The sequence below is a fragment of the Dendropsophus ebraccatus genome, chromosome 1 (assembly GCF_027789765.1).
Source record: "Dendropsophus ebraccatus isolate aDenEbr1 chromosome 1, aDenEbr1.pat, whole genome shotgun sequence".
Taxonomy (NCBI): domain Eukaryota; kingdom Metazoa; phylum Chordata; class Amphibia; order Anura; family Hylidae; genus Dendropsophus; species Dendropsophus ebraccatus.
Window position 1 is genome coordinate 125,971,644 of NC_091454.1, and position 21,781 is coordinate 125,993,424.

Below are 21,781 nucleotides of genomic sequence, written 5' to 3' on the forward strand. Positions count from 1 at the left end.
TCTATCCGGCGTGACGTCATCCAGCTGAGGCCAGCGCTGGTGTCTGAACCGGAAGGGGAGCGGGTGTGTATGGCGGACAGTATGATCCGTGTAGAGCTGCCGGCAGGGAGGTGTGCGCTGACATGGCTCGCTATGGGCCTGTGCTGGGCTCTGGCGGTGAGCGCAGCCCCTCAGGCTGAGTGTGAAGGTGAGGCAGGTGTGCTGCATGGCCTGCTGACCCGTGTGCAGTGCAGCATGTGCATGGCTTACGGCCACCTACGGGGACTATACGGAACCTAACGTACGGGTGGTTGTAGGAGGTTTTACGTCCGTACTAGTATACAGAAAGCACACTGACCTTGTATACGCATGTGCTGGACAGCACCCTACTGGCACACACAGAACCCTCTGCCACATGGTGCCTTATTATACAGTGGCACTGTATAATACGTGACTGCGTTACTTTGAGGGAAAGGTGTATACGTAATCTCGCCCATCGCCTGATGGTCAACAGTTATTAAAATTAAGTTCACACCTGACTAAAAACTGCAAGCTATAAACCCACACATCTCCGCAACAGGAGGGCGCACGAAGAAACCAAATCCGCCTGTAATAAGGACTTCAAAGCCTCACTGTCATCATGAAAAGCTTTTGACGTGTCATTAAGATGATGACCAGTACGGGGCTGAACACTCATCAAAACTTTGGATGTGTCAGAGAGACAGCGATCGGTACTGGGCCAATCCAAACTTTTGACATCAGGGCAGTGATGTAGTCATCAGAGCAGTGCCTGGGGCTGCTCGCTGCCCCTCCAGGGTTAATTGACAGGTCTGATCCAATATGCACTTAGCAAGCGATCTGTTATGGTGCCTTTATACAGGGAGATTTATCTGACAGATTTTTAAAGCCAAAGCCAGGAACACACTATAAACAGAGAGCAGGTCATAAAGGAAAGACTGAGTTTTTTCCCTTTTTAAAGCTATTCCTTGCTTTGTCTTCAAAAATCTGTCAGATAAATCTGTGTAAACACACCATTTCATGGGTATTTAACCTGCTGATATGTCCTTATTGCGCACAGGGCACTGAGGATGAAGGTAAGTTTCGTACCTTAACCCATTCTGGAGACATAACTGTATGTCCATTTTTGCTGTGCTTTTCCGCTCATGGACGTACAATTATGTATGTGGATGGAAAAAGCTCAGAAGTTATGCCCATGCCATCCATGGCGGAACCTGGCTGTCAGTCATAATCGGGCAACTGCCGGGGCCCGAGCTGTGCTTGGATCCTGGCAGTTAACCCTATAGATGCTGCAATTAGTGCAATTGCAGCATCTATAGGACAGAACAGAGGAAGAATACTCCCTCTGTTCATCATCAGGACTATGCGAATCACACAGCCCTGATGGTAACTATGACTATGGCCTTTAATGTCATGGCTATTGAAGCTGTTCAAAAAAAACTGAGTCTTATCAGCTATGCCTATGGATCAGCACTGTGATGTATTGTCATCAGACAGGGAAGTCCCCAAGGTGGGGACAGTAAAATAAGGTAAAAAAATAAAGTGAAATACACATGTAATCACCATAGCTCCCAATGCAAATAAATGTAGGAAAAAAAGTACACATAATTTGTATTGATGTGTGTGTAACGAAGTTGGCAATAAAATGATCACATAAGTAAACCCACATTGTGACTACAGAAAATTCAAAGTAAAAATGGATAGATGAAAAAGATGAAGTCCACTTACCCTCCCAGCTCAGCACTTGGGCCTGCATCACTCCGACTCCCCCAATCTCCTGCTGTTTCCTGGTCTGTGAGGTGGCTTGGGACATGACTTTTCAAGTCCGCTCAGCCATTCAGCAGCAGAGGATGGACAGTTATCGCCACAGAATGACTGAGCAGGCTTGAAATGTTATTTCCCAAGACCCTTCACAGACCAGGAAACAGTGGGAGACTGTGGGGTCAGAGCGGCGTGATAAGCACCATGACATCACTCTAGATAGCTGCGCCAGAAAATTACCATTAAGCCCTTGGGTTTGTTTGAAGTTGAACCCATTTGATTACTGGCGGCTGAAGGACTTGGATGCAGTTCGAAGGCCAGGCAGCCTTAGGGGGCATTCACACGCTCTATTAATTATGGATACTATAGAGCACAAAGCTGCGGGCCAGCATCAGGAACTCCCGGCATCATATATTTCATTGATGCCGGGAGCCTCAAATCACTTGAAATCTTCCCGACACTGTATTGACATAGTAAAGTAGCGGAAAGATTTGAACAGGTTTGGAGCTCCCGACATAATGGTACATGCCGGCCAGCAGCTTCACGGACAGAACATAGGACCAATATATTTCAATGGCCCTGCTTACACATCTGTACGTGTGTACGGGGCCGCAATACGTGCCACAAAATCACAGGTCCTTGAGCAGACCTGAATATCTTCTATGCAGTGGTGGTGAATTGCGGACCACTACTGGTGCACATTGGTAGTGCAGTCCACAGGTGTGTTTCCTAAATCACGGGCTGTACAATGGTGTAATTAAGGCCTTTGGGTCCATTTACACAGAAAGATTATCTGCCAAAGATTTGAAGCCAAAGCCAGTAACGGACTATAAACAAAGATCAGGTCATAAAGGAAAGCCTGAGAGTTCTCCTCTTTTCGAATCCATTCCTGGCTTTGGCATCAAATCTTTGGCAGATAATCTGTCAGATAATCTTTCTGTGTAAATGGACCCTTAGGGCTGCATGCAGCCTCTTTAGCCACTGTTAACATAATGCAGAGCGTTCAGGTTCAGAACCCAAGCGTGGTCGAGGTTTGCTCACCACTACTCATTGTGCAAAAAAAAAAAAAAAAGGTAATCTTTGGTCAAAGAAAAAAATAAAATAAAGTGTGAAACCAACAAAAAAGTGCTAAAAAGCCCTTAAACACCTCCATTGGTGGAAAATAATTGTTATTGAGGTCAGAACATAGCAGTACACAGATTTTTTTATTTTTTTTTTAAGCTTTCACTTTTTATTTATAATAAGATAAAACAAAAATTACTTAAGTTTGGTATTGCTGTGTCCGTACTGACATGTAGAATACATTTAGAATGTCAGTTTTGTCAGCTTAGAAAAAAATACAAATTGGCATAATTGCATTTTTTGTTAGATAATTAAAATTAGTGTGTGTGGGGAGGGGGGGGAGTCAGGAAGGGGTTAAGAACCACTTTTCCAATTTGAGGACCTATGGGAACTGGCTTAACCATGAAGGCACAGTCCTGCAAATAGCTGCATAGACTAACATTAGCTTCCTGGTAGGATTTGCTAAATATGGCCATGTGTTCTCCTGGTACCTCTGCAAGACTATAAATGCAGTGCAGATTCCCTTGCTCAGTGCCTCCTTGAAACCAGATGTAAACATATATGTATATAGATTTTTCTTTCCACACACAATAGGGAAGATTGAATTATATGTATTAATTGTTTGTGTTCATCCTTTATTACTTGACAACTATTAATAAGGTTTTCTCACTATAGTAGTTGATGGCGTATCAGTATCCTACTGTCTTCATATGCTGATATACAGCTGGAGAACAGCAGGTTTCCCATCCCTGCTGGAAAGGATCTGTTACATTTCTCGCTTCCATTACTTTAATAAACAAACTGAGTACAATGATCATACTATCAAATAGTTTACAATGTGTGTGGTTTTTTATATGACGCATATTCATAAATAAAGTATGCATACGGTATTAATGTTGCATTTATTTTTCATTTTGATAACAAATTTGTAGCTTCTCTTTTGACAACCTTCATCTATTATCCAGCAGAGAGCTGCTACAAAAAAAACGACACACTTGTTCAGATGAACCTGGCACATCTATGTTTCACATTAAGGGCACGTTCACACAGAGCAAAGGTGGTGGAATTGCGTCTGTGCTGGAGGCTCTGCTTGAAATTCCGCCAATTTTTATCAGTGTGAACGGGCTCTTATGGCAAGTAGGGGCTATGTATTAAAATTTGTACATAGTAAGAATTCAGTAGCTGAATTTGGCAGCAAATGGAGTGTCTGCTTTAATTTTTTTAACCCTAGTATGCATTGCATTAGATATCTACACATTTACATAACCCGGGCCTTTCAGGCTCATGTTCCTCATATGCAGGAATTTAAAAAAAAAATTACTTTTTTTTCAAAATTGTAAGTAAGATAATAAAAACACAAAATTGTTATTATAATTGTTTGCAGAAAACACCAAAAAAGTAATTACAAGGGCCCAATAGGCCGGTGTTATGGTCCTCAAATCTATTCACTGACATTGTTGCTTTGTGGTATGGATCAGAATGTGGGTCCAGAAACAATTATTTTTGAGACCCATCCAGAAGTGTAAGTCAATATTAGCATAAAGCTTCTCTTTTGAGATATTTATCCATGTTTTGTTTTTTCCTAAGCAATGCGTCATCCTTCTAAGTTTATACTTAAAGTGTCACTGTCGTGAAATTTTTTTTTGCAGAAATCAATAGCCCAGGCGATTTTAAGAAACTTTGTAATTGGGTTTATTATCCGAAAAATGCATTTTTATCATGAAAAAGCAGTTTGAAGCTCTCCCCCCTGTCTTCATTGTTCTCCTATGGAGAGAGCTAAAGAAAAGACCAAAACAGGACAACAAAGAGTTAATCTACAAATCCCTCACCCGTTATCTGTTCTGACCATCACCAGTGACCTGTCTGAGCTCAGATTACAGCTGTCACCCAGCTCCGTGCCTGTAATCCTCTGTTATCTGCTTTCTGCTGCCGGCTAACTCCCTCCTTCCTCCTCCCCCCTCCCCTCTCCCTAGAACAGACAGGGGACGTCTCCTGCAACAAGTCACAATTTTCAGATTTTTCAGAGTGGATGAAAAAGAGGAAGGAGGGGGGGACCTGGGAAAAGGCTTTTTACATGCAGATAATGGCAGATTTGGCTAATAAACCCAATTACAAAGTTTCTTAAAATCGCCTGGACTATTGATTTCTGCAAAAAAAAAAAATACGACAGTGACTCTTTAAAACCACCTCATCTGCAATGTCATTAGAAAAAAAAGTACAGAAAGCATCTTTAACCCTTTAAGGACATGGCCCATTTTCGTTTTTACGTTTTCGGTTTTTCCTCCTTGTGTTTAAAAGGTCATAGCACTTGCATTTTTCCACCTAGAAACCCACATGAGCCCTTATTTTTTGCGTCACTAATTGTACTTTGCAATTACAGGCTGAATTTTTGCATAAAGTACACTGCGAAACCAGAAAAAAATTCAAAGTGTGGTGAAATTGAAAAAAAAAAGCGCATTTCTTTTATTTGGGGGAAATGTGTTTTTACGCCATTCGCCCTGGGGTAAAACTGACTTGTTATGCATGTTCCTCAAGTCGTTACGATTAAAACGATATATAACATGTATAACTTATATTGTATCTGATGGCCTGTAAAAAATTCAAACCGTTGTTAACCAATATACGTTCCTTAAAATCGCTCCATTCCCAGGCTTATAGCGCTTTTATCCTTTGGTCTATGGGGCTGTGCGAGGTGTCATTTTTTGCGCCATGATTTGATCTTTCTATCGGTACCTTGATTGCCCATATACGTCTTTTTGATCGCTTTTTATTACATTTTTTCTGGATTTGATGCGACCAAAAATGCGCAATTTTGCACTTTGGGATTTTTTTGCGCTGACGCCGTTTACCGTACGAGATCAGGAATGTGATTAATTAATAGTTTGGGCGATTACGCACGCGGCGATACCAAACATGTTTATTTATTTATTTATTTGTTTACTTTTATTTAAAACCTGGGAAAAGGGGGGTGATTCAGACTTTTATTAGGGGAGGGGGCTTTTTACTATTAACAACACTTTATTTTATTTTTTTACACATATACTAGAAGCCCCCCTGGGGGACTTCTAGTATATACACTTGGATCTCTCATTGAGATCTCTGCAGCATAGATATGCTGCAGAGATCCATGAGATCGGCACTCGTTTGCTTTCGGCTGCTGCAGCCGAAAACGAACAATTGCCGAGCCGAGGACGGCGCCATCTTGGACGAGTCCCCGGCCGGCATCAGTAACGGAGATCGCTCCTCCGGGACAAGGTCCCGGAGGAGCGATCTCCCCCACTAGACACCAGGGAAACGTTGCCTCCGGTAATCGGAGGCAGCTGTCAACTTTGACAGCTGCCTCCGATTAGCTAATTAGCGGGCACGGCGATCAGACCGTGCCCGCTAATAGCAGCGGTCCCGGGCTACTCGCGGCACCCGGGATCGCGGCACTTCAAAGCGGGGCCGCCGCGCGGCCCCGCTTTGAAGTGCAAGTGCGGACATATGACGTACCGGTACGTCATATGTCCTTAAGAGGTTAAAGGACCAGCACTGAGGACTTCCTATGGCTCCTTGAGCTTTAAAGAGATTATTAGAGATGAGCGAACCTCAAGCATGCTCGAGTCGATCCGAACGCGAACGTTCAGCATTCGATTAGCGGTGGCTGCTCAAGTTGGATAAAGCCCTAAGGCTATGTGGAAATCATGGATATAGTCATTGGCTGTATCCATGTTTTCCAGACAACCTTAGAGCTTTATCCAACTTCAGCAGCCACCGCTAATCAAATGCCAAACGTTCGCGTTCGGATGGACCCGAACCCGGTTCGCTCATCTCTACTTATTATGTAGTAGGGTACTGTCCCAAAATACATTTGTTTTGGGTTGTCCACTCTTTCCTAGTGTGTGTTTGTCCTTCCCCTCCTTCTCAGGCACAGCCGCGCGCCTTTCCGCCGGCTCCATAGGCACCATTCTATGGGCCGGCGTATTCCGCTATCCGCCGAATGAAGTGACATGTCCCTTCTTTCAGCGGATAGCGGTATACTCCGGCCCATAGAATGGTGTCTATGGAGTCGGCAGAAAGGCGCGCGGACAGCCAACGGAATTCCACGGATATTATCCGCGAGAATTCCGTAGTGTGAACCTACCCTTACAGAGAAGCAAAGTGAAGACGGGTTTGCTGCGTCCATTATAACCTATGGGGGGGTGGGACCGAGGGGGCTGAGTGAGCAAGAAGAGAAGAGAAACAGCCCTGCTGAATCAGAGGAGATTTAACATGAATTTTAATCTTTGCAATTCATGGCTGGGTTCACACTACGTATATTTCAGTCAGTATTGTGGCCCTCATATTGCAACCAAAACCAGGAGTGGATTAAAAACACAGAAAGGATCTGTTCACACAATGATGAAATTGAGTGGATGGCCGCCATTTAATGGCAAATATTTGCTGTAATTTTAAACCAACGGCTGTTATATTGAAATAATGGCAGTTATTTACTGTTATATGGCGGCCATCCACTCAATTTCACCATTGTGTGAACAGAGCCTTTCTGTGTTTTTAATCCACTCCTGGTTTTGGTTGCAATATGAGGACCACAATACTGACTGAAATATACGTAGTGTGAACCCAGCCTTCAAAGGCGTAAAATCTGCATATAATACCTGTGATACTGCTGAAGAGTTCACATTATCTCTAATTTTCTGCTGTGTGGAAACAAAACCAGTTATTCTTTCTCCCCACCCCCAATGCTCTTCCTTGGTAGACTAAATATCTTAGCACATAGTTTCAGCATAAATTGATTCCCAAACATTTTCTCTTGCCAAACAATTTTAGGTCTTCTCTATTCTCTATTCTAGCTGCCAGTGTACTTTATATTTGTGCCTACTAAGATCCTGGTTAGTTGACTGGTATTTACATGTTGTGGGTCCATTAAACTAGGCAAACATTTCTACCTACTGTGGCATGTACCTCCTGGACTGTGGGCAAGAAACTCTTCCAGCATTTTATGGTCTTAGGAAAGGTGTGCTCATAGTTTACAAGGTCTGCCATTCTGCATGTTCTTTATACCCCCTAATTGTAACCCACTGTGATAAAATATCAATACTATACACAATACTATTTACAATAATTAATTTTCCACGGCCTGCTTTTAGTGAATATTAAAAGCACTGTAAAATATTACTAGACATTTAAATGATTTTTTTACATGTTGCACAGTCATGTCAGAAGTTTTGATCGGTTGGGATCTCATTGCCGAGATCTCCAATCCATAGCCAGGTTTGTATGCAGTCGAAATGATTGCTGTAGTCTTTAAAGGCACAAAAAGGTGAGTGCAGCTTTTTACTAGTGATGAGCGAACAGCCTGATGTTCGGTTCGGATCCTGAAGATGAACATAAAAATAATTATTGTGATCGGTTCGTGTGGTGAGGTGAGGGGTGAGGTAGATGCACCGGCACATCTCTCCCTCCCCGTCGGTGCCCTGCAAATGTACTGATTGAATACATATATGGAATACTTTGGGGAGCAAGGACACTTGCTCCCCAAAGTATTCCATAAATCTATTCATTCAATAAAGCACACTGTACATAACATTACATTAGTTAACAAAGACACCCATAGACGCAACAAAGTCCCATAGACTTCTACATATAGAGCGCCCCCTGCTGGACACTCCATATGAATTACACCTTTCGTCATGACATCACTGGATCTGAGAGAATTCTAACACTCCATGACCTACTAAATTAAGGGAAATAGCCCTATATGTGCATTTCCCATAATTAATGTACATTAGAAATTTGTATAACTTTGCATAAGTAATAACATATCAAAAAATTATTTGGGCCAGACTTCTCCTTTAACAGCTTGTTGTCTAAGCTATCAAACACCACTCTGCAATCATATAGACCACTGCTTTTAGAGTAGAGTGGTGGTAGGTAATCTAGACAATGAACTGGCAACAATGGAAATGAAAGAGGACGGATATCAGGAGAAGGAGGCAAGTTTGCTAAATGAATGCAAAAGTATTCAAGGCACTACAAGGTTAGCCGGGCGCTGCAGACAGGGCCCGTGTCATGAGCACTCTCCACTTCCCCCTAACGGCGGCAGAACAAGCTGTACTTTCTATCAGTAGCTTGCTTACTCATATGCAACTTTTTGATCATTTTTTATTAAAATGTTTTAAAATTTTTAAATGACCAAAAATCTGCAATTTTGCATCTTGGTGGCTTTTTGCACTTATGCCGTTTACCGTGTGAGATCAGGAATGTGATAATTGAATAGTTTGTACGCTTCCACTTGCGGCAATAGCATATATGTCTATTTTTTTATTTTTATTTAAAAAATTTGGAAAGGGGAGTGATTTAAACTTTTATTAAAGGATTGGATTTAGTTATAAAAAAAACCCCTTTTTTTACACTGTAATTTGTAGCCCTCCTAGAGGACTCATATGAGCAATGCACTGATTGCTCATAGAGATCAACGCAGTAAATATGTCAGGGTCGGGAAGGAGGCAATCCCACCACTAGACCACTACAGATCTTTTTTTAACAGTATTTAAATGCAGTTGTCAGTTTTGATAGCAGCATTTAAATGGGTAATTAGCTGTTGCTAATAGCAGCCAGGAGAGGTTACGGTACTGAGTGGGGTCATGGTGTGACCCCTCTCTATACCCCCTTAAGGACTGTATGATGTACCGGTACAATTATTTAACATAACACATTGTTCCCTCAATTCCCTCTGTGACATGGCTACATTGATTCTAATGGAGCCACATCACAGAAGGGAGGGAATATCGTCAAACTGGGGGCAGTGTACCCACCCTCAGTGCATAGAACCGGGTCTGTGCGCAGCAAAGGAATAGTGCTGAGTGTGGGAACCAAGCAGCATTTCTTTAAAGCAATGTGACTGATGGTACATTCGTTTTAAACTTAAAGTGACTGTACCACCAGGCCCAGGCAGAAGCACTGGAGGCGGGTCGACCCACCCTTAGTGGGAAGAAACCCCAGCTCCTCCATGACGTGACTCCATTAGAATCAATGGAACCTATCATAGAGGGGCTAGGGTTTCCTCCCACTAAGGGTAGGTCGGCCCGCCTCCAGTGCTTCTGCCTGGTTCTGGTGGTACAGTTACTTTAATACACTAGTGCTACATGGGTTAAATTAAATGCTAGAAATGGTGTAGTTTTAAGTGCAGGATACTATAAATAGGGTTCTCATTGCCATCCGATATAGGGTTAACCTCTGAGGAGGATGTGAGAAAGGGAGAGGAGTTTTGGAAGTAGAACATTTTAAACGTGTTTGGTAGTCATTGTATTGTGTATCCCAGAAGAAGGGGCAATGTGGCCTGAATACATGTTGGATATGTGAATAAATTATTGTTTCATTCATCAAGTGAGGGTCCAGTATACTTACCCAATACATGAAGTTTCGGGCCACTGCTCGCTCTGAACCTGCGTGCATGTCTGAGTGGCACGGCTCACTGTTCCACTTTTTTTCCCTTTTTTCAATTATTGTACCTAATCATTCATTTATGAATTTTACATTGATAATTTTTAATTTATCCTAGGGTAAGTTTAAACTTAAAGGGGTATTGCGCTTAAATTGAACTTTTAATATGTTGCTGCCCTTGGTGAGATCGTACCTTTCCACACTCCCCCTGGTGTTTTCCAACATCATCTTCAGCTTCCAGCTGAGAGATACCACCTCCACTTCTGAGACGGACTCATCTGGCAATGACAGCCCGGTCAGCCAATCATTGACCAAGAGGAGACAGTGCAGCGGACAGTGGTTGGCTGAGCGGGCTGTCACTGCTGAGACCATCTCAAAAGTGGAGGCGGGATCACTCAGCTAGGACCCGAAGATGTCATACAAGGACAGAGGAGGAGCAAGAAAAGGTAAGAATTGGCTATTGTTTATGTTCTTAATGCCTGCAACATATTAAGTTAATTTTGAGCAGAATACCTCTATAATACCAGACATTTTTTGCGGTACATGTCAGCAGTTATGAGAGAGGGATGCCAACATATGCCACAGCTTTTCTCCACCAGACCCATTCATTTCTATGTGTTTAAGTATAAAAGTATTGCTGCGTTAACACAGAACGATTATTGTGCGAATTTGCACGATAACGTTCGAATTCGAACAATAATCGTACGTGTAAATGCAACGAACGACGAACGAGAAATCGTTCATTTTGATCTTTGAACATGTTACGATCGGGCGAATTATCGTTACGTGTAAATGCAGCATAAGTTGGACACATTTGTGCATGTGTACAGTTTTCCTGGCATACCAATTAAATGTAATGACTAATAGTGTCCCCCAGATGGCGCTGCTGCATTAAATCATGGCTTGAACTCAAAATAATGTAAACTGTGGTAAACGCTGTGCGTGAATGCGGTGTGTTAATTCTTTATTGTGAAATTTTATTTTTGATCACTTATTTCATGACAAACACCAATTATTTATTTAGAATAGCTTTTAATGCTGTTGAACTATACAATGTGAGAAATGAAACGGTTAATTTATATCTTAAGGCTCATTTTCATAAAAAAGACAATGATGGTAAATGTATTTATACAGCTTATTAGTATTTATACAGCTTATTTCAAATGAGCAGCAGAACAAGCAAGAAGTGTCAATGCAGATTAAAGACTAGTGTACAGCTGTGCACTATAATACAGGCTGTCAAACTGACTATATATCTTAGATCATTTTTCCATGTATGTGTTCGGGTTGTGTTCAAAACCTGGTGGAAACCACGCCTGCAATTCTTCCTCAATAGCCGTGCAATGTTGTACTATCACATTCGCAGATATGTTGCATTTCTTGGTTTACATATTTAGACGCTCATTGATTATAAAGATTTTATTGCAGGTGTTTTTCTTGTCACAAACCTGGCAATGTTGATCATATGGCAAAGCCCAGACATTCAGCCTTAGGGTGCTCTTATGGTGCGTTTACACAGACAGATTTATCTGACTCAAAGCCAGGAATGGAGTTGAGAAGAGGAGAAGTCTCAGTCTTTCCTTCATGACCTGTTCTGTTTATAGTCTGTCCCTGGTTTTGGCTTTAATATTCTGTCAAATTAATTAATTAAACACACCAAGGCGGTAAGGGTATGCAGCTGCCGTATGTATTGGGCCAGTTTCACTCACTATTTAACTCGGCCACTGCTGGACCAACAAGTGAATACATTACCTGCCCGCACTTCATCTTGCTTCTTTTGCGCACGAGTCACTGCCGCTCCGCTCAGCCAATCAGTGGATGTGGCAGAACAGGGCACTGATTGGCTGAGCTGGACATCAGTGACCTGGGAGCCACAAAAGCAAGTTGGAGCGCGGCCAGGTAATGTATTCATTTGCTAGCCCAGCAGATACTCAGTTAAGTTGGCCATGGCTACATTTTCGTAGCAGAATGAAAATCCACTGTGAGAATGTAGAGCCATAGGTCATAACAGTACGAAGTTTCGCAGCAGATTTGGCTTCGGAAGTGTGTAATTGCAGTGTGAAATCTGCCGCGATATGGTATGTGTGAAACTGGCCTTAATCATTGCAGACGGGCCCTGGAGTTGCCGCTTTTAGCAACGTGAAGCTCAGATGCCAGCCACAATTATTGGAAAATCTCAAATACTAGTGGCTTATAGGACAACTTTGGAGCTAGCTTAAAAAAAAAACACACTGACTAACATTTTACACTCATAAAAGCTCCGAGTCGATCACCGTTCGAAATTCCTGCTGGCCGCGGTCCTCATCAGCTATTCGGCATCAGCGTCTTTGGTTCTTCCTCACTTTTGGGTTCCAGTGTAATAAATTTAGGGCTGAACAAGCTGGAAGCCATGTGATGCGCTCCAGCCAATGAAAAGGCTGCCCATGCGCATGCGCACCAGTAGCCTTTTCTCTCCCATTCATTACAGAGGAAGAAGCTGAAGAAGAGGAAGACAAAGCCAGCCCCCTGCTCATGACAAGATCAACACAAAATGGCGCCTGGATAGCTTTCTTTCAGCTCCGTTGGAAGGGGTAAGAGGTGGAGCAGGTCCAGACAGCGGATTAACACATTTTCACATTACAAAGTTATATAACGTTAATGTAACAGGTGTTAATTAAGGGGGGGCGCAAAAGTTGTCAAGGGCTGGAGTTCCCTCAGGTGTTGGTCAAATGTTTGTTATATACATGCAAACCATTGACCACATTTAATTGTCCGAGACGTTTATACACTAAAATTCTACTCAATATTTGTTACCTCATTTATGTAGTTTTTAGAAATATTTATGTCACACACATGCCACAGTAAAGGACCACCTTGTGGATTTTGGGGCCATGCTTTTATCATAATGCGCTGTTTTGGGTTTGCAGCGAAGCAGAGATGCCAAAATATAAAAACTACCCGTCAGAAGACCCCATTTTGGAAACTATACCTCACAAGGAATTCATTTATTGTATAGTAAGCATTTAGACCTTACAAGTGTTTGAGGAAAGTTTAACATTAAAGGGGTATTCTGGGAAAAATGTTCTTTTCCCCCTATTCACAGGATAGGGGGAAAGTAGGAGATTGTGGGGGTCCGACCCCTGGACCTGCCGGCTCTGTTATCAATAGAGCCCCGGGTCGGCATGTGACCCGCGATCTATTCATTCCTATGGAGCGGCGGAAAGAGGCAAGTAGAGCGCATCATCTCCTCTCATTTGCACATTGAACGTGCAGACGAGCGGGTGGCGATTTCTCTGCAGTGGGACTGGTATCGGGAGCAGGACCAGCTGGAAGTATCAGGGGTTCTATTGGGGGGCCGGGTGGGTTCTGCCCCGGGTACCAGGGTGACAGGATCCATTTAATCTGTTGATTGCACACTGATGACTTTATGGTAGTAAATGCTTTTTTTTAAAGCCCAGACAACCCCTTCAAATGATTGTAACAATAGGTTTAGATAGTGGTTGTGTTATGGTTTGTACTTTTTGCATGCCTTTATTTATTATTGTTCAGTGCTATAATATTACTTATATTACAGGCCAGACAAGTATTTGACGCCATTGCAAAGTTGTACCTTACAGTTGTCAACCATAAGTGCGGTGACTGCAAAAAGCCTAGGGCAGTTGTCAGTTTTGCTTTTGGTAAATAATAGAGAAATCAATAATATATGAAGACCAAGAGAGAAAAAATCATTATAATCAATATACTTTGTTAACATGAATCTATTTCTTTCATTTCTGTCACTAGTCTGTAAGGAATATCTGCACAGATTTTACCAATCTTTACTAGAAAGGAATATTGACTTTACCCCAGCTGCCATAGAGAGAGAATTACTCAACACATGCAGAGATGCTACAGGAAAGGAAAACCGCCTGGTAAGAATCAACATGTTTGTATTTGAACATATCTAGCAGAGAGGCTATAGTTCAAAGAGTGCTTGGCCCAGTGACAAAACACATTGATCAATGGAATATGCAAACTGCTGCTTTACAGTGCTACTTTATATTGACAGAAAGAAATATATTTTTCATATTTGGTCAAATATCATCAGTACTTGCTATGACGTTAACTATTATGGCATCTATAATATTAGTGGATTATATGTTCCACTAAATGTATGTAATAGACGTTCCAAATTCTAGAAACTGTGGGCATGGGTGTATTAGCAGTGCACCACCTTCATTTACATGATTATCAATCTAAAGTGCATGTCACAGAAAGAACTGGCAAGACTTTTATTTATTCCCCATGCTGTCTTTGTAAGTGTTATTATTTAGGAGCCACAAGTGACGCGGCTACAAAAATTCTGAGTGAGGTTACCCGTCCTATGAGTGCGCATGTTCCAGCATCCAAAATCTGTGAAAAGCTAAAGAAGATTGACCTTCAGATTTGTGAGCTGAAGTATGGTATGTATCATGTGAGTTACTGAAGTATTACTTATACACCTCTATAGGCTTTGTTCACACAATATCTTGTTTAGGTGAAAAAACTTCCATTTTTTTAGATACATCATTTGCAGCTGGTATTATAAAATAATGGCCATTATTTGTCCTAAAAAGATATTGTGGGAACATAGCCCAAAATAGTATATTGAAAATGATTGGGAAATGACAGTGGAGAATACTTACAGAATTTTGTAGGACTATTATTCATTAACAATATTTGGCCTGTATAAAAGGCCTTTACAGCGACATATGACATCAGTAGATAAATAAGACAATAGCAGCTACCTATAGAATGAACTCGACTGCCCCCTAACCGTGTGCAAAAAACAAACAAAACTTAGAAACAGATTTGATTTAGTATTTGGCTTTAATCAGTAAAAGAAAATCTAGGCAATACATTCTCTTTAGGAATTAGTTTAGACTTGGTATACCGGTAGACACATTTTTTTTGTTTGTTAATACATTGCTTTAATAAAGTAATATCAATTTTTACTATATCTACTTTAAAATAAATATATACTTTCTTTTATATATTAACTTTGTTGAACAGCAGCAGTGAGGGGCGATATGGTCCCCTCTGCTGCCACCAACATTTGTGTTGGGAACTGCAAGGCCCCATCTGCTACCGCGATGTAGAGCACTACTTAAAATATACAGTACCTGGAGGGATGGGGTGGCTGCCCATTACTAATGTTGTGCACAGCAACATCTGCACAGTTGTGTTAGCTTTTACCACTCGCTGGTAAAAGTCTGCAGATTCTGTCAGGCACAGTGCCAGTGACGGGCAACCTTTCCATGGGTACTGAATATAGACACAAGGGGGAATAGGGGATTACTGCTGTATATCAAGAGGGCTCTGCTGTGATGAGAGCAGAGGTCTGGAAACTGTAGTTCCCAACATTGGTGGCAGCAGAAGGCCCCATGCCTCTCCCTAACTGCTGCTACTCAACTGAAGTGGATATATAAAGAAAAAAGTTAAAATTTATTTTAATTAAGTTATATTACAAAGTAAGTCTCCAGAGTACCCCATTTATGTATGGTATGCATATGAGAGTGTGACCAATAGCAGTAAAAGACTTGAATAATTTGTGGGTGTGCAACCTAAAATTTGTGTGAGAGAAATTAACTAGCTAGTGTTTGCTTTACAAATACAGTATTTTCCTGCGTACAAGACTACTTTTTAACCCAGGAAAATGTTCTCAGCTAAAAAATGTCCGCATCCCCACTGTATGCGGCGACCATATGAAGGGCAGAGCAAGCTGCAGAGGTCCGGGGTATGGAAAAAAGAGATACGGCAGAGTGGGGCTGGGCCCAGAAAAACGTACCCTCTTTCACCCTTCTGGCCTTCCCTTATATCTTACCGGTATTACTGTACCTCCTTCTCTGCCTCTTAAATCTCACTGCTGTCTGATGTTTTTTTTTGTTACTAATTTTTATTTGTTGTGTGTTAGAAGAGGGGTAGTCTTATACAGTGAGTATATCCCAAACTCTATATTTTAACCGAAAAAGTTGGGGGTCCCCTTATATGCCCAGTCGTCTTATACGCCGGAAAAAACGTTTTTTAACGGGTTTTAATTTGCATGTACAATCATATATTTACATATATAGCATGACCTCTAAATATGTTTACCTACAATTTTATATTATGTTGCACAGAGAAGCAGCTAGATTTAAACTCTGTGGACCTGGCAAAGCTGAAGGTGGTAGACCTGAAGAAGATACTAGACCGATGGGGAGAAGACTGTATAGCCTGCATAGAGAAAACTGACTATATACAGCTCATAAAGGAACTGATTCCAAAGTATACAGTGAAAAGCCAAAAGGCCGATCTCTGAAACCTACATTACATAGGTAATATGACAATAAAAAATTAAATATGGACTGGTTAATGTTTCTATACTTAAATTAAATTGATTAGCAAAATTCAGAGAAAAAAAAAAAAAATATTAGAGAAATAATGTCCCACACAAAAAATACTAAATTACAAGAAAGGAACAGCATTCTAATGGATAAAAGATCATTTTTATTGAACAAAGTCAGCAATTAAGGGCAAAAAAACACACAAAAATGTTCTTCTGGAAGAAGATGCATGTGGCAGTGAAACGTACTTGCATCTCTTCATTAAAAGAAAATCTGTGTGGTGAAAAATTGAAATATCTAGAGAACCTGCTGTGGCCTGGGGAAAGAGAGAAAAGGCACACTATAAGCCATGAATTAATCCCCCCTCCTGCCCCCATGCTAAATGGGTTGCCATCTTGACAAAGGTTTTGTGGCCAAAAATGTACACTATATCTATCTGGTGTGGCTACCTACTCCAGCCCCCAATTTTTTTTCCTACTGGCGTGCTGTGTTTTTGTTTTTGTTTTTTTTGGCTACTAGGTAGAGAGGGAAAGCCTGGGCTTGTCCATCATGAGAGAGTGTCAGTGTGCTTGAAGCCAGAGCAACTTATTCATCTTTAAAGAAATGAATTTGTTCATTTTTATAGAGTGCAGCGAGAAGGACACTTGACTAAACCACTCCACAAAGTTTATGTGTTAAGTCCTAGCACAACCATATCTTCACCTTAAAGTGGGATTCATATCTCAACTAACATAGTTGTAGGATTCGTCAAGCTAAATATTTTTACACATGCATTCATTTATTAAACTTGCCTTTTTTTCCTGATATGTCCACTCTTTCCTTATTATTCATGACAGCTTGCTGTCTAGGTTACCAACCACAACTCTACCCTAAAATCAGTAATAGTGATAATTAGCATTATTTATTTCTGAGATCTATGCCTTCTTTGCACACAACAGAAATTCACATGATCTAAGGGTGCCTTCACATGTTCCGGATTTGCAGCAGATTTCACGCTCACATGCAGCCGCTGGGCAGAGCAGGTAATGTATACTGCGGGCTGCGGGGGGTTAAAGGGGCCAGGTTACATACTTGCTGCATAATGAAAATTCCGCTATGGGTATGTAACCCCTTTGAACTTCACACTACCAGGATTTGCAGCGTGAAATCCGCAAAAAATTTGGTACGTGTAAAGGCACCCTAAGGGTGCCTTCACATGTACGGGATCTGTAGCAGATTTGATGGTGCAGATTCAAAGCAAATCAATTCTGGGTCATCAGATTTGATTTGATGCTGTGTTCAGTTATTTAAATGAAATCTGCTGCAGAAAATCAGCTGCAGATCCTGTAGGTGTGAACGCACCATAAGGGTACGTTCACACTTACCGGATCCGCAGCTGATTTTCTGCTGCGGATCCGCAGCAGATTTCATTTAAGTAACTGAACACAGCATCAAATCTGCACCAACAAATCTGCTGCGGATTTGCTGCAGATCTGCTGTGGATCCTGTAGGTGTGAATGCACCCTAAGGGTACATTCACACTTACCGGATCCGCAGCTTATTTTCTGCTGCGGATCCGCAGCAGATTTCATTTAAATAACTAAGCACAGCATCAAATCTGCACCATCAAATTTGCTGCGGATCTGCTGCGGATCCTGTAGGTGTGAATGCACCCTTAGGCTGCGTTCACACTACGTATATTTCAGTCAGTATATGTATATTTCAGGCAGTATATTTCAGTCAATATTGCAACCAAAACCAGGAGTGGATTAAAAACACAGAAAGGCTCTGTTCACACAATGTTGAAATTGAGTGGATGGCCGCCATTTAATGGCAAATATTTGCTGTTATTTTAAAACAACGGCTGTTGTATTGAAATAATGGCAGTTATTTACTGTTATATGGCGGTTATATGGCGGCCATCCACTCAATTTCAACATTATGTGAACATAGCCTTTCTGTGTTTTTAATCCACTCCTGGTTTTGGTTGCAATACCGACTGAAATATACTGACTGAAATATACGTAGTGTGAACGCAGCCTTAAGGTGTTTTCTGGGTTTAGCGCGGTCCCTATAAGAGACCCCCATCTAATTTCAAGTGAGTTAAGCCTCTCATTGTGGAGGACCTAACCTCATAGCAATGCAAGGAGATTGTATACTTGCTTAAGGGTTCCTTACATGTAAGAAAATCACCGGAGGGTCCCCCCACCAGGACATCACATTATTGCTGGGGGGCCACTATAACTAAAAGGGATAGGCCGAGTGTTGTGCCCCTTAATTGGATGATTTCTGCTCATCCCAGAAATTGCTAAATTAAGTGTCACTGTCACTATAGAAAACTTTTGAAATGTCATAGAGACATGTCAAAAGTTTTGATTGGTACCGATCGCCAGAACTAGCGGGGAAAGGACTGCACTGCAGCATGATCAGGCGGGCTTCATAGACTTACATTGTGAGCCTGATCAAGTGACACAGAGCCAGAAGAGGACAGCACTTAGTGCAGTCTTCTCCCGGCTCATTCTCCCGATCGAAACGGGTCTGAACACTCAGACCTGGACTAGTCAAAACTTTTGACATGTCAAAAGTTTTTTAAGGTGACAGCGACACTTTAAAGGGGTAGTCCACCAAAAAAAAATTTCTTTCAAATCAACTGGTGCCATAAAGTGCCAGAGATTTGTAATTCACTTCTATTAAAAAATCTTAAGTCATCCAGTACTTATCAGCTGCTGTGTGTCCAGCAGGAAGTGGTGTTTTCTTTCCTGTCTGACCCAGTGCTCTTTGTTGCCTCCTCTGTCCATGTCAGGAACTGTCCAAAGCAGCAGCAAATCCCCATAGAAAACCTCCCCTGCTCTCCAGACTGGAAATAATACAACTTCCTGTTGGGTATACAGCAGCTGATAAGTACTGGAAGACTTAAGATTTTTTAATATAAGTGAATTACAAATCTCTGACACTTTATGGCACCAGTTGATTTGAAAGAAAAAATTTTTTGGTGGACTACCCCTTTAAAGCATTGATGCAAAGCACTTCAGTATTTTTCTGTTCACTTTAATGAGACAATGCTACAGCACCCCCAGTCCACCCGCCATGTGTGTGACCATTTACTACACTGGGACCTCAGCTGCATGACTATACTGTGGTATCTATTTGTCCATTATTTTATTATTTTTCCATAAATTGTTTGAATCTAAAAGATAATCATTCAGTTGAATAGCAGTTAACGACTAACGACCGAACGAGAAATCATTGATCGCTTAATAAGACCTGGACCTATTTTTATCGTTGCTCGTTCGCATATCGTTCGCATTGAATAAAAAGTCAATCAGTCGTTCGCAGTAGTGACAAATGCAATAGCGACGACGAGACGACCGCAAGAACGATCATAAGCAACGATTATCTTTCTATGTAAATGGGTGAACAATTTTAGGTCTTTCATAATAGGGGTCGTTTGGATCATTTATCGTTAACAATTATGCGAACGATAATTGTCCCGTGGAATAGGGCGCTTACACTTGACTACAACTTTGGCGCAGTGCAATACTATAATGTATATTATCTACACTTCATAACACAGAAAGTAATCTTGAGACAAAAAAAAAAATACATGATTAAGCCACATCAAAGTTGTCACATGATTTGGAAGTGACATCTTAAAAGTTGTCTGGAGGCCTTGCTTTTAATGTTCAAGCACTAACAACTGATGACTATGAACTATTTGTATCGATCAAAGAAAATAATCTGGTGGCTGGAAAAAAGCTGGAAATAGCACATGCTTAAGCTGCCATAGTTTTATGCTCATTTTTCTTGTGTGAAAGCAGAAACCGTTTCCCACAGTTTTGGAATGAACTTTTCCACATGCCCGTCTGGACACTATGTATAGTTTTGCCTGTTTAAACATTCTGTATTATTATTATTAACACAGAGCTTCTCAAAGTCAGGCTTCCAGGTAAGATGTGGCCAAAAAGGAAGTGATCGTATGCTGCACCCTGTTCTAACTAAATGAAAATAATATTAATGGTAGCTCACACATACCGGATCGCAGTGGATTTCACGCTGCGATTCCCAGTACTGTGATTTTCTATGGCTTTATATGTAAAGCCCCTTCCCACTTCACCCACCGCTGCTAATACATTACCTGTCCGCTTGCTTCCCAGCTACTCGGTGTCCCACTCAGCCAATCAGTGCGCCGTCCCGCCACAGCCACTGATTGGCTGAGTGGGATTTCAGGTAGCCTAAGAAGCAGGCAGGAGTGTAGGCAATGTATTATCCCGGCAGCGGAGGGTTTAAGTGGGAAGGGGCTTAAAGTAGTAGTGCAGCGCTCAGCCATTATTCACAGAGTAACACACATTACAAAGTTATACAACTTTGTAATGTATGTTATGTCTGTGAATCGCCCCCTTCCCGTGTCCACCCACCCCCGCACGTGTACCCGGAAGTGTGGTGCGCTATACATACCTCATCCGTGTCGACCGACCCTGTCTGCCATCTTCTTCAAAGATGTCATCTTCGGGAGTCCGGCCGACCCGCTCATGCCGGCCCCCCTCTGCCGCGTCATAACTGTGCTCAGCCGCAATTGGCTGAGCACAGTTATGCTCAGCCAATCGCGGCTGAGCAGCTGATGACGCTGCAGAGGGGGGACGGCTGCAGTGAGTCCGCAGGCCTCCCGAAGATTGCATCGACAGAAGACGGGGGTCGACTCGCGTCAGGTATGTATATCTCACCACACTTCCGGTACACATGCGGGGGTGGGGGGACACGGGAAGGGGGCGATTCACAGACATAAAATACATTACAAAGTTGTATAACTTTCTAATGTGTGTTATTCTGTGAATAATTGCTGAGCGCCGCACTACCCCTTTAACATCCTTGCAGTGAAATGAGAAATCTGGTGCAAGTATGTAAAGCCATAGAAAATGACAGTACCGGGAACTCGCAGCGCGAAATCCACTGCGATCCGTTACGTGTGAGCTACCGTTACATTGTAATTAACATTAGTCTTATGATTTGACAGATTTTAAATTTCATATTTGAAAAAAAGATGAGCAAGCACCAAAATACTCGAATACTGATTACTAGAGTTGTGTATTTTTCAACACTCGAATGCTCAATTCAAGTACCGAGCCTCATTGAAATCAATGGGAGGCTTAGTAGTTAACCAGGTGCCCCCTATTTGGCAGAAAGGAGGGTACCTGGCTAATCTAAAAATGACAGTCTAGCCCCAGGTGGTTCAGTTAACC

At 41.8% G+C, this 21,781-nt stretch overlaps 1 protein-coding gene across 1 annotated transcript; it reads left to right on the top strand.

The window, feature by feature from the left end:
* The first annotated feature begins 39 nt into the window (after positions 1-39).
* CDNF (cerebral dopamine neurotrophic factor) lies at positions 40-16,586 on the top strand. The gene is made up of 4 exons (XM_069956165.1): positions 40-187; positions 14,008-14,135; positions 14,525-14,666; positions 16,362-16,586. Exons 1-4 carry the CDS (start codon positions 70-72, stop codon positions 16,538-16,540), a joined length of 567 nt encoding a protein of 188 aa, XP_069812266.1. The 5' UTR covers positions 40-69; the 3' UTR covers positions 16,541-16,586.
* Positions 16,587-21,781: the final 5,195 nt, after the last annotated feature.

Coding starts and splice junctions, on each gene's coding strand:
- CDNF (XM_069956165.1), top strand. CDS start 70: ATGGCGGACAGTATGATCCGTGTAGAGCTGCCGGCAGGGAGGTGTGCG. Junction 188..14,007: donor CCCTCAGGCTGAGTGTGAAG/GTGAGGCAGGTG, acceptor TTCTGTCACTAG/TCTGTAAGGAATATCTGCAC. Junction 14,667..16,361: donor GATTTGTGAGCTGAAGTATG/GTATGTATCATG, acceptor TATGTTGCACAG/AGAAGCAGCTAGATTTAAAC.